Here is a 13,807-nt window from a genome sequence, read left to right as displayed (position 1 = left end):
TTCAAATTTCTGATCATCACGATCTCTTGCTATTCCGGCTAGCCAAAATAACCGACATAAAGGCTATTTAAAATGACAAAAAAAATCCGAGAACAAATTTTAGTATATGTGTGTCGTGCATGGTGTGTCCGTGTGTCCGCTTATAGGTGTGCCCTCTGGTATTTTGTCGACGTTGAGCCGAAAATCGTACTATGAATGGCCATTGCAGCTTATATCTCGCCAATTCCGGCTGACCCCTGAGAGCAAAAAATAGAGAGAAATAAGAATCCTTAAAGAAAGCTCAACACGGCAAAATTGAAATGTTGCAGGCTCGGTTTGATTGAGCCTATTCATAGACGGTACTGTCAAGTGCAAATCACCGTCCACGCCTACTAACACCGGCTTAAGCAGAATTCAACATTTAACATGAACTGGTCAAATTTAGAATTTTGAAACATTCACAGATGTGTTCATATGGCGGTTATCATGGAACCTTTAATGTGACACGTTTAGTGCCATTCCATGAAAAGCGGCATATGTTCCCCAAGTAAAAAATGCGTGTGCCCTAAACAGAAAACAATGGGCAGAACTAAATAAAATGGAATTTTGAAAGGGGATCTGAGGTTATGAAGCCTGCATATCACAGATATGACGTCAAAAGACAAATTTAAAAAGCAGGCCACATATCCTTAGTAAGGGTGATTAAACAGTATTCAATTGAGGAATACTTGAACCACCCAACAAGAAAGATGCCGAATAGAAAGAACTAAAATACCACAAGCACAACAATAATGCCTTGCCGAACGATCTTTAAGGATCGGAAATATAACATCCCTGATTGAATGTACGGGGCGACAGTCTCCACATGGCACAAACAACGCTGATGTGGCGATAAAGTAGAGAGAAATAAGAATAAGCCTCATTTATGCAGCACCACATATGGTCGAATAGTATGGGAGTCTGACCATGTGTCCGCTTTTATAGGTGTGTCCGTCGGAAATACTCTGGTATTTTGCCGACGTGGAGCCGAAAATCGTACTAAAAATGGTCATTTATCTCATATCTCGCAAATGCCGGCCGGTCCCTGAGAGCCCCAGTCTCAATTACATAGAACTCCAAATGTTGGGATGGTATGGGAGTTTGACCTGTGTCCGCTGGTATAGGTGTGTCTGTTGAGAGTACTCTGCTATTTTGCCGACGTTAAACCGAAAATAGTACTATAAATGGTCACTTCAGCTCATATTCTAGCCTGCCGGAATGGCCAGAGTTCAATGTGATAAGTAATTTGAAACTACATTATGGAGTAAACATATGGGCTTTTGCACAGGTTTAACTTATCTTCTCTGGCTAGCCGATTCAGCCGGAACCGGAATCCGGCTAGTTGGAGTAGCCCGAACAGCCGGACTAGACAAAAAGTTGTTCCGGCTGCTCCGACTGTCTGGCTAACTTCACGAACATTGTTTTTGTTTTGTGTTTTTCTTGTTCTTTGTTGTTGTTGTGGTTTGTTGTAAATGTTTTTGTTATTTTTTAGCTGTTCTGTTTTTTATTGTTGATTTTATTTGTTTTATTTTATTTATTTTTTAGTATCTTTTTGTCTCTATGGTGATATTTTCATTTCCTGATGAAGACTTCCGATACAACCACTGTAGTCAATATTTACGCTTCTTATAGACATGATAGAATATATCGTAGTGCAAATGATACATTTCCAGAGAAATGATGGATAACAGGCAGGACTGAAGTGTTAAAACTTACATCTATTATTCTCCAAGTTCAGTTGTTTACATGTTTCTAGCAGAACATTCATATTGTCCTGCATAAGCACAATATACCGGTCCCTATGAATAGTATGTTCATCATTATGATTTGTTCATCTCTTTGACTTTTCTGATACTAATGTCTGGGTGTGGATTAGACTCCACAAAACATTGAAAGTCATCTTTTTATTTTTATACAATGAACTTTCTTCTGCCTACGTTCCAAAGTTGAAGCGAACTTCACGCGGTTGAACTATTTTAAGCATCATAAATTTACTCGAAGCGAGTTTCGTATAATTGAGTTGGATATGTCTTAAAAGAAAAAAGTGGTAGCAATTTCTTCCAAATATAATATCATTTTTTGTTACATAACATTTGGAACGAGGCATGGAGATATACCTTATAGGGACATCTGTAACTTACGACACATTGATACTTGAAGTCATTGTTCTATTTCCGTTGCGGTTCAAATTTTCCTAGGCACTTGATTTCATCTGAGGTTTAAGTGAGCTCAACTAGTTTCAGAGTTCATACTTTATAAATGTGCCGAAAAACAGTATAATACATGTATGTACATGAACATCATATTGGCAACAAAATATTTTCAAACATGCGTGTGAGAAGGCCAATACAATTAAATGTTTTTCTCTAGATGGCAATTGCGCTAACTTTTCAAATTGTAGATGTGATAGATAAACATCAGTAATGGTTAATGAAAAGTTTACAAATTAAATATTTTAAATAAATTCCACTTACATCACTCACGTATGTTATTTGTGCATCACTAATAATACGATCAGACTCGCATATGCATTAACTGTAATTGGGACTCCCTTGTCGTGTAATGTAAACAGTTACCGTCGCTTTTGTTGTAACAGCAGGCCTTTAATTACTGTTAAAACAGGACATTCTTTAAGTTGCTAATAGTTTTCACCTATGACAGTTCATTTGAAAAGTTTTGTCTCAACAACCTGTATCGTAGAGCCGTTTTCGTACCTATCTATCATTGGGGGACCATCAGGTGGATCTTTTATGATTAAAAATTTATGCAACAGTGCAAACTAATTATTATACGTAGAACACTAATTTTCTTCGTTTTAATTGATAGGTAAAACCACAAATTTAAAACCAAAAGAAGTTTTATTTCGTCTAGTGCACTTTATTACAATATTGGCATTTTACTTTTTCGCAAAGCCTTGCCCTTGAAGAATTTGAGAACCAACAAAATACCCATGCCTAAAGTATTTGAAATCATTGTTAGTAGCAAATGTTTTGAAAGTTTATAGCCTGTAATATTAGACACAAACAATAATAAATGTTGAAAGTTGAAATCAGAGCCGTCATTAAGTACTTCGTAAGAAGTGGATGTCCCCCAAGGAAATCCAAGAAGACTTCATTGATACACTTGGGAAGGAGTCCCTTCCTATAGCACTGTGAAAAAAATGGGCTGTTAAATTTAAAAGGGACAGGGAGAGCATTGAATATGATGAGCGGCCTGGGCGGCAAAAAGAGGCCAAGAACCATAAAACTGCCGAAACTGTGCACGATCTGGCCATGTGCGACAGAAGGCAAGACCTGCTACAAATGTAAGCATGGCTAGGAAAGTGGGTATAAGCTTAGGTTCAGTTCAGGCAATTCTGACTGATGTCTATGACGAATTGAGAAGTCTGCATCAAGAAATCGCGCTTAAAAGGAGGGGCAAACTGACTCAATATTTACACATCCCAAGTTGCGATGGCTGCTGCAACTGAGTGCGGCTTTGAGAATCTTTCACATCCCCCATATTCTCCGGACTTGACCCCCGTCTGACTTCTACCTGTTTCCGAAACAGAAAACCAAGCTTCGTGATGGAAGCAATGAAGGTGTCATGAAGGCGGTCATTAAGTTCTTTGAAGACCAAAATAGAGAGTTCTATGTTGAAGGGTTAAACAAGTTAGAACACAGGTTGGCAAAGTGCATTGATAAAGAGGGCGATTATATTGAAAAGTAAGACCATTAATTGAGTTCTTTGACTAACGTAAGTACTTCGGGTCGAGAACTGTTTGATAAATCGTATTTTGAATTTGAAAATTATATTATCCAGATTTGGTCATGGTTTTTAGATTATACTGCTATTATTGGTAGCCAAAACATACCATTTACTGACTCACCTTACTACTTCGTTAACATTTAAGTCCTAATTGATCTGAAATTTCATTCAATACACTTATAATCAGGGCTTATTTGTAAATCTCTCACTTGTCATCATGAAAAGAATTTCAAAATAGAACAGGAGTAATCTTTAAATCAAGTAATAAGGTTTACAAAGTCAAGAAATAAGGACCTTTAGATTTGTTTTAGTCGTTTTTGTGCTACTGTTTAGTGAAGCCGTGTTGAAATAACATGAATATATGTAACTACAAAACTCTAACCATCCTTGCATCTATGTATTAATTTATATATGTACTATTTTCATCGAAGTAAATTATTTCATGCATTAATGAGTAATTTGGAACCTCTATTTAACTTCCTTGAAACTTTAAATAACTTCATTGATATTTGTTTTATACCGATTGTTCTATTCATGATCAGGAAATTTAATGATATTTTTACTTTACACACATGTTGCACCCCAGTTGCTGATTATATCTGTATGTATCAATATATAAAAATTTGTCGCAGATGTGAACAATTTCAGTGATTTTTGATGTCTTTAATCGCCTTTTTAAAAATATTTTATTGGAACTGATTGTGACACAAGTGAGTAAATAAATAGTTTGAGTGTATAAAAATGCAGAAAATTAATGCTCTTTTGGGTTAATTTATGTAATAAATTATTATCAAACTTTTATAATTAATGAATTTCTTAAAATGACTTGCCAAGTTTAATCAACATATTGTTAAAATTCGTCGGTTTTGAACCTCCTTATTTCAAAACCATTATTTAACATGAATTTTACCATGATGACGTTTAATGTAAAAAAAACTATTTTTTCCATATATTTTTGTTATATAAAGTTTACAATTATGTACTTTTACTTTTACTTTTACTTTTTTGACATTGACAGGTTGTACAAAACATAATGTGGCGAGCACTTTTACTTTTTGGGGGAGCTAACTGTAAGTTTTGTTAATTTGCATTTAAACCAGCATGCCTCCACATTCATGCCAGTATTCATTAAAAATGTAATCTTTTTAAAAGTAAATCCTGTGGAGGGAACAAATTAAGTAATTTACTAATTGCAAACGTCAATTACGATGATCGAAAATTACCAAAAAAGAGGTAAAATGTGCAGCAAAAATAGCAGTTTTTGCGTTAGTTAGTCATGCAGCAGAAATATGGTAATAAATACTGCAAAATCAGCCATTAATCGCTTAAAAAATGTAAACATTAATTTGAATCTTGAATCCCTTTACTTTTCCAAAATCTTAGTATATTTTTCTTAAGTTTGATTGTCTTAAAATAATCGTATTTTGGCTCATCTGAATGCATGCAGCTTTAATACTTATTGAAACACGTGAACGTTACACTTTCAAAAGACGTTATCAAGTTTGAATGAAGAATTTAGATCGTAAATAATTCAAACAATTATAATGACTACACTTTTACAAATTTTAAATAGCTAATACGTTTATTATCTCTTTTGTAATACCGGCAATAAGAAGCCCTGCGTATTTGTACCTTTTATGAGACAATTATTTATTTAATATATATAAAAGAAGATAATTTGTTGATTTATTAAACGTCATAAGACCCATCGAAGTGTAAATGTCGAATACACAGTAAAAATAAAAATAATTTGATAATTTCTACTATGCAAAATAATTAATAACCAACGTGACTCTTTAAAAATCTATTTTTGAAAATGTATTTGTAACGTGGATGTTGTTTGTAAGTTTTTGCCTTTTTTTCTGCTATCTTTTACAATGTAATCTTATAACATGTCATTAAAAAGGCCGCTTTTTGAATCCGTAGAATGCATGGTAAATTTGATTTAATGATTAAAATCCGGGGAAGGGTTAAATTACATTATATAGATTATTGGTTATTTTCGTCTTATTCTACTCTTAAAAGTTGTACGTAATAATTATGATTAAATAAGTAATGACCTTATGTACATTATTGTTTAAAAACATTAACTTAAAGTGGTTTCAAAAATTTGTTGAATCAGATTGTTCAATTTCTGTTAATAAATTAGTTATGTCTTCTGACAATTTTTATTTGGATAAATTGACTTCCTATTTAATTAAACATTGTATATATGATCTAGAAATGATTTTAGTCGCAAAGTGCAGTTACACTTAATAAATTTGTAAGAATATACAAAAAAATGTTTTTAATCTCTGTTACAGATATTGTATCAGAAAACCCAATTATTTCGCCAGCTTTCAATGATGTATTAGTAAACAGCAGTCTGGAACTGACATGCTATACAAACGAAAACGTAAATATTACACAATGGGGAAGTTTAAATCACCTTGACACATTTTCACACCTATATCTTTCGGACAATGGAAGCTGTATAACAAATGGGTTCCTAGATGACAATCGATATTTTGAAACCAGTTGCTATAATAACGGTACCTTCAAAATAAATATAAAACGTGTGAATATAAGTAACCATGGTCAGGAATGGTATTGTTATGACGACAATAGAGAAAGTAATATTGCTAATATTACTGTTCGAGGTAAGAATGTATATGATTTTAGTATATTGTACAGCAGATTAAAAGTGATGACGGTCTAGATAAATGAATGAAATTTCATTGAAATTCATTGTCAGGCTAATATCAATAAAAGTCATTTTATTAACTGTGTGATAAATTTCTCTTTTTAAAATATGCATTATGAATAAAAAGTTAACAATTTGTAGGACAATGACCGAATTTGGTGTTTTTTACTTGCAAAATACCAATTTCGGCTAAACATGAACACATAATTAATGCAGACTCGGTTTAGTTGAGTCTGTTTGTTTGTTTTGGTTTTTTACGTCACATCGACACAGTTTAGGTCATATCGCGACGTTCTAGCTTTACTGGTGGAGAAAGAACTCAGGTGCCCTTCCGTGCATTATTTCAGGCACGAACGGGCACCTGAGTAGAACCACCGACGTTCCGTAAGCTAGCTGGATAGCTTCCTCACATGAAAGAATCCAAAGTCCCTGTCGGGATTCGAACCCACAGCGGTGACGGGCAAGTGGTTTTAAGTCAACGATCTTAACCACTCGGCCACGGACGCCCCAGTTGAGTCTGTAAATGAGGGATAATGAAAATATGCAACACCCCTCAAACCCCTAACACCGGTTTGAGCGAGCGGTACTCAATTTTTAACACGTACAAGTGCTGGAATTCAAAACCCCGAAAATCAAGAAAAATAAAACACTGTTGAAAGTGAAGAACGTTGCACATTTCACAGCTGTGAGGCGGCGTCTAATACCTGCTGTAAAGCCAGGATACATACATATTTGAAAAACCGCTAAAAGATTCTTGATCAATCGATTTTTTTTTTAAATTAAAAGATTTCAAATGTTTGAATTGACAATGTCATACTACATTGTATATATATATGTTTGCAGTTCCTGCCACGGAAGTTATCTTTGACTTTCATTCAAATAAAAGTATTTACATAAACGAAAGTCAAATTCAAACTTTTAGTTGCAAAACCTCGGCGTGTTTACCAAAACCAGTAGTTAAATGGTACTTATGGAATCCCATCAACAAGATAACCTACGATATAACAAACCATTCGACTGTATCATATATTCCAAAAGAAAACTGGCTGACAATAGCTGAGAGTTTTCTTCAGATTCTTCCGAACAGGACACTAGACCGCTGGCATCTTTATTGCACAGTATTGACACAAGTGATAGCAGCAGATATTTTCAGCGAAGAATTTGTACTGAACGTGGCATGTACGTATTTGTACCATATATTTCGAAAGTTACATTTATTTTCCTTTGTTCATACCAAAATATAAGATTGATTATTTTTTTCTGTCTAAAATGAAGACTTTATACTTTTAAAACATTTGAAAATGTACTTACTATGAATTAGATAATTTCATAGGCTCGCAATTTTATAGAGTCAAAGGACATTTTTGTTGGTTCTTAAGTTCGAAAACTACCTGCCTTAGCAAAAAAGTAAAATGCAAATATTGTAATAAAATAATTGTACACCAGAAGATGTGATCTTAAATTCTTGGTTTGGCCTTTCAACGAAAACGACGCAAACAAGTGTCCCACAAAAAATAATGAATTTTGCTCTATTGCGTTTTTGTCATTTAAGATCCACCAGATGATCCCCCAATAATAGCTAGCTACAGCAACGGCTCTACGATACAGGTTGTCGAGACAGCATCGCTTAAATTGAACTGTTCTGTAACTGGCGGAAAACCATTAGCAACCTTAAGAATGACATGTTTAAACAGTAATGCATCACCAACTGTTACCAAAAAAACGACGGTGACTGTGTACATTGAACTACAAGTCAATCGCAATCATAGTCAATGCATATGCGAGTCTGACCATATCATTAGTGGTACACAAAAACTATACGTCCGGCTTGATGTGCTGTGTGAGTGGGATTCCATTAAATATTTTGATTTTTAAATTTGCCAAGAACCTGATTATTTATCTTTCATACCCACGATTTGTTAAATCTTTGAAATTACCTGTAAGAGAGAATAATTTTATTGTATTTACCTTCTCAGATGCATGTTCAAAAATATTTTGCTGCTAAAGTTATTCTTATGTTAATATTAAGCTGCTTTTTTTTACATTAATTTTATTAAGATAAGTGTGAACACTGCAGAAAGCCAACCAATAAAGTTGAGCTCATTTATACATCAGATGATATCGAGCGCCTAGGAGTATTTGGACTCGCAACGGAAATAGAATAAAGACTTCAAGTACAGAAGTGTCAAAAGTTACAAGATACAGATACTCCTTTTAGATATATCTCCATGTCACGGTCCAAATGCTATGTACGAAAAATTATATTATATTTGATAGGCATTGCTTCCAATACTTTCCTTCAAAGCAAATCTAACTCAGATTAAAATACTCGCCCAACTAAATATATGACACTTCTTTCAGTTCAACCGCGTGAAGTTCGCTTCAACTTCGGAAAAGTGGCAGGAGAGAGATTTACTGTAAACCAAAATGAAGATGTGACTTTTCAATGCTTCGCGGAGTCTAATCCTCATCCAGACATTGTAATTAGAAATCAAAAAGATGAGGAAATCATAGTGATGAAAAATACAAGTTCTATTCACCACATTATTCATAGGGTATCTTGCTCTGATGCAGGAGAGTATGTATGCTCTGCTAAAAATATGTTAACAAATGGAGAAGGAGCACTATCCAAACTCGTCCTGATCGTGAGATGTTAGTTTTAAAACTCCTGTTTTGTCTGCTATTAATCTTTCTTTCTGTAAATATATTAATCTTCGCGTATGTCATTTGCATATCGAAATAATCTATAGGAAGCGTTGATCTGAAATAGGACCATAAACCGTAACATAACATTATAGCTTTGAAAATATTATCGATTACTGTTGAGTTACATTGTACTTACTAGTATTAATTAATTTACTGATCATATTTACTTCACAGTAAAGAAGCATTGAACGCCAAGTTAAGTTTACAAGAGGAATTTATGAGTTTTAGACGGAACTTTGCAATTAAAAAATCTATATTGTTGATTATATTTAAAGGTCCTCCATGTCCGTCACCTGATACATTAAAAGTGACGAATATAACTGCTCTGCTGCATTGTGACGTCACGTTGCAATTTTTCGCTCAAAACTTTTTTGACGAGCACAACAAAACAGTATTCGCATGGTATAAACAGAACTTGTCGTTACAAAATGACAAGAAGTATATTATATCATCTTATGGATTAAAGTCTAACTTGATCGTCAGAAACATTACCTACTCAGATTATGGACAGTACCGAGTAACTGTCGGGAATTCATTTGGACAGTGTGCACACTATTATGAATTGCAGGACAACGGTAAAAACTAGTTAATGTTAAAATTCTACAAACATCAATATTTATTTCATTAGTTAACTTTTTTGATAAATTACCCAAAAATAAAAATGTTTTAAGGCCATTAACACAACAATGCTTTAATTGTCATTTATCAAAAGTCTTTATTCAATGTTATGCTAATGTTTCTGTAACGGTATTTTTTTGGCATAATGGTGTATTAGCATTTGTTTTCTTGGATGACTGGCCATTATCAATGTTATAATTGATTAAATAGTTTGTAATGAAGATAAAGTTTTTCTCTGCGTGATCTAGCAGTTTACGTGTTCTCAATCCATTACGGAAATATTATAAAACATATATTTGCATTTTTATACAGATAATAAATTTTTATACTTACTAAACTCCAAAATATGTATATAACTTAAACTTTTATTTACTTTATAATTTAAATACTATCATTTATTGACGGGTTTCTTATTAAAGGTAATAACATTATTGCTCTTCATGAATGTGCAAATATAAAAAATAATAATTTACCAATGCAAAATTGGAAAATAACATAATCGTGTTTGTAATTAATGAAGTTTTATATTTCTTTATTAAATTCAGCTCCTCAACAGTCAACTGAGCCTTTTACAGCCTCGACACTATTTAGGGTCGCAGTTGGTATATCTAGTTTTACAGTTTTAGTGATTATAATGGAATTATTCTTTTGGATATATACCAGGTAATGAAAATGACACCAAAGAAAAAACAAATAAAATAACGTCAAACAAAAACAAACAAACAAACACAAAAAACAAGAAAACAATTAAACAAACAATTAAAAACACACAAAAAACAAGAAAACAATCAAACAAACAATTAACAACAACAATAACAAACAAAAAAGCAAACATTCTAACAACAACAACAAAAACCCCATAAAAGTCCTCCCGAAAACATAATAACAAAAAAAACCAGACGCACCACGCACGCACGCGCGCACACACACGCACCAACACACGCAAAAGCACGCGATCACGCACACACGCACTCATACTCTCACACACAAAGACACACAAAAAACAAATAAATATAAAAAGAAGCCACTGTTTCATGTCTTGATCCGCATAAAATAATTGCGTAATTCAACCACAGTATATTTTACCTCGTTCAAAATGTTGATAACCATTCAAGCTTATCAAATAATTTGCGATAATTATATAAAGAACATGACGATGAAATATATGCAGTTTTTAAATCGCTGTTTCTATATCACTACTTATCTTTCATTTCAGACGTAAACAAACACAGTAGACAAGAGACAGAAAGACAGCTGGTATGCAGTTTAAACGCATGCTTTAATCTGCACTTCTATTATTAGACACAATGAAATAAGATTATACAACCATTTAGAAATACCATAAAAAGCTAGCTTAGTAATGATAAAAAGTTAATAAAATAAAAACAATAAACTTTTGACATTAACCGAATATCCTCTCGGGAATAAACATGCTAACTAAAGACTTTTAAGCATATCCTGATATTTTCACTCTATCAGAGTTTAATCTTACATTAAATCTTTATGAAGTGTATAGTAAGGATAAGTAAGTGTTATTATTCAAAATGTATTCACGTTTGATTACTTTACAGATCATAGCGGGACGTGATATTTGAATGCTACAGTGCAGTAAATCTATTTCGATTTCAATGCTTTTTTAAATTGTTCTTTAAATTTTTTGTTCTAGAGGTTATCACTGAATATCAGGCTACTTCTGGGCATAATGACAATGGTGCAGATAATGTGTATGAACAAATTGATGAGCAAGTACTGCAAGAGGTGCATACATTGAGATGCAAGGAATCAAAACGGATAAGGATACAAACTGTGAATATATAGAGATGAATATACAAACCTAATGACAAAATATGGATACTAACCAAATTCGTTTTTGTTTCAAAACTTAGTTTATTTGTTTTCACGTTTAGTTCATAATATATACTATTATATATATATATAAATCTGTAAATTTTCACTTATTGTTCATGATATATTTAACAGAGATTCCCATGAATGTTCTGTCCAGATTATACAGTTAACTAAATCCCACATGTTTACATTCTCATATGAACTGTTGTTTATTTTAAACTGTAAATACTTAGTTATAAGGTTGAATTAGCTGATCGTTATAACCATTTTCATTAGTGGATTTTAATTCGGCGATAAACAACTTTCTATTGCTCGCTTATAACTTAAGCAGTAAACATTTTTGTCTTTTTAAACTCTAAAGTTTTAGTTTAATCTGTATTTGGTTCACATGTTGAGATTCTAATTTGACCTCCTATCCCTCCTTATTTTGTGTGTTATTAGTATATCTAAAAGTACATTCTAACACGACCCGCATTTTGCACTATTAAATATAGAAGAATAGAAAGTGTGTGTTATTATGCAACAGAGTCACAGTTGACGTTCTATATTTAGATATGTGACGGGATTATGATACTTGTGACGTAATCAGTAAAAGAATCCGACGCGCTTAAAATAAGTACGGAAACAAATCAGACGCAAATTTTGCTTAATATCAGGTACGGAAGAATTTATTTGTTGATGTCGTGTTAGAATCGAAATAATATATCCAAATTGGTGATTTTATCGCTTGATTACATCACTGTTTGTCGTTCGGATGCGCATCATTATATCACTCGGGCTACGCCCTCGTGATATACTTCCGCGCATCCGAACTCCAAACAGTGATATTATTGAGCGATAAAATCACTGTTTGGGATATATTATTTCTTAAATAATGTATTCATATAGGTTGGTTATATAACCTTAATGTTTGAATATTTGCTTGATGATGAATATTACTACTGTAGTAATTATTGTGCTAGTATATGGATAGACAAAACTTTTTTGATTCTGTTTGTTGATGATACAAATTGTCATATTTGTATTTGAAAAAATAGTGTGTTTAATATATGAATATGATACATGTAATCTCAAGTTTACCTATCTATATATCAAGATCTAAAAGATCTAAATTTCTCTTGTCTTCTCATTCAAATGAAAACTTATAATTCACATTTGTGAATCACATGGGCTCTCTTGGATAACAATTCAGAAAAATATTAAAGAATGTCATAGCTTCACTAGTCATTATTCTATTTTTTTTCCAGTTTCCAAAATGTCCCTCCAAATGCGTTTTCTTCTCTATCAATGTTTGACAATATATGCTATTTTACCTAGTATATCTGATAACGCAGGAATGTGCGAGTTCGACTTCCGGAAGATGCAGGTTCCCGTCGTTGTGATTGACCATTGAATCCTTTCTAAGGTCTTTCGCGTTGAACCTCTGATCTGGCATGTTAGGACGTTATCAGTTCCTTGAAAAAGTGAAAGCAATTAGTACAGGTACAGCACAGCAGCAATCTATCATAACTGGCACCTGTAATACGGTGTGTAATACAAGCGATGAAATCTTGAATAATACCTGGAACACCAGCATAAACTGCATATTGACATGAATTGACAGGAAATAAGTTTTAAATTAGAAATAATTTTTTTAAAAGAATTGTAGTCTCAAGTACAAGTCTTGTTATTTCCATTGACGTTTTTAACAAAAGTCCTTTTTCATTATCAATTATTGGTCAATTTTCATTTTATTAGCGAATCTCTTGAAACATATATAAATCTAATTCAGCCCAACTTGACAGCAACAAAATGAACACCAAAAGTCACAATCATTGAAATACCTTAAATTCATTAAAATATATAGTAAATCAGAATTGTTAGCTTAATAGAGATTATGGTATGTTGACCACGATTATCATCTGCACCTAAATCACAGCGCCAAATTTATTAAAAACTGAAATAAGGTCGTTAAACAGGGTTTAGTCTGTATTTTGGTCCAAAAGATAAATGACCTGAAATTGACATTTGCTTCTCCGAAATCACAAAGTTTTAGCAAAAAAGTATATTTTGTGTGTATCAGATATTCAAATCATGTTTTTGCTTGACTGGAAGATGAAAACTTTATTTGCGTTTAATAAAAAGGAACATTGAAGAACGCTAAAATGGCGACATTAAAAATGGCGAAGACTTTGTTTGATTTAGCCA

The 13,807-nt window shown here is 32.9% G+C and overlaps 2 protein-coding genes across 2 annotated transcripts; both read left to right on the top strand.

Annotated features, from left to right (window-relative positions):
* The first annotated feature begins 7,281 nt into the window (after window positions 1-7,281).
* Window positions 7,282-8,323, top strand: LOC132731103 (uncharacterized). Its single transcript, XM_060717217.1, has 2 exons — window positions 7,282-7,627; window positions 8,001-8,323. The coding sequence occupies exons 1-2, from the start codon at window positions 7,282-7,284 to the stop codon at window positions 8,321-8,323; spliced, it is 669 nt and encodes a 222-aa protein (XP_060573200.1).
* A 603-nt stretch (window positions 8,324-8,926) lies between these two features.
* On the top strand, window positions 8,927-11,605 carry LOC132731100 (titin-like). The gene is made up of 5 exons (XM_060717214.1): window positions 8,927-9,100; window positions 9,430-9,729; window positions 10,318-10,435; window positions 10,989-11,029; window positions 11,439-11,605. The coding sequence occupies exons 1-4, from the start codon at window positions 8,965-8,967 to the stop codon at window positions 11,005-11,007; spliced, it is 573 nt and encodes a 190-aa protein (XP_060573197.1). The 5' UTR covers window positions 8,927-8,964; the 3' UTR covers window positions 11,008-11,029; window positions 11,439-11,605.
* The last annotated feature ends 2,202 nt before the right edge of the window (window positions 11,606-13,807 follow it).

The sequence above is a fragment of the Ruditapes philippinarum genome, unplaced genomic scaffold (genome assembly GCF_026571515.1).
Source record: "Ruditapes philippinarum isolate M1 unplaced genomic scaffold, ASM2657151v2 ctg6430_1_1_1_1, whole genome shotgun sequence".
Lineage (NCBI taxonomy): Eukaryota > Metazoa > Mollusca > Bivalvia > Venerida > Veneridae > Ruditapes > Ruditapes philippinarum.
The sequence above is the reverse complement of the archived record's forward strand: the minus strand, read 5'-3'. Positions and strand labels throughout refer to the sequence as shown.

Excerpts from the sequence above, each read along its gene's own strand:
- LOC132731103 (XM_060717217.1), top strand. The coding sequence starts at position 7,282 with ATGTTTGCAGTTCCTGCCACGGAAGTTATCTTTGACTTTCATTCAAAT. Across the intron at positions 7,628-8,000 it reads ATTTGTACTGAACGTGGCAT|ATCCACCAGATGATCCCCCA; the intron begins GTACGTATTTGT and ends TTGTCATTTAAG.
- LOC132731100 (XM_060717214.1), top strand. The coding sequence starts at position 8,965 with ATGAAAAATACAAGTTCTATTCACCACATTATTCATAGGGTATCTTGC. Across the intron at positions 9,101-9,429 it reads ACTCGTCCTGATCGTGAGAT|GTCCTCCATGTCCGTCACCT; the intron begins GTTAGTTTTAAA and ends TTATATTTAAAG. Across the intron at positions 9,730-10,317 it reads TTATGAATTGCAGGACAACG|CTCCTCAACAGTCAACTGAG; the intron begins GTAAAAACTAGT and ends TATTAAATTCAG.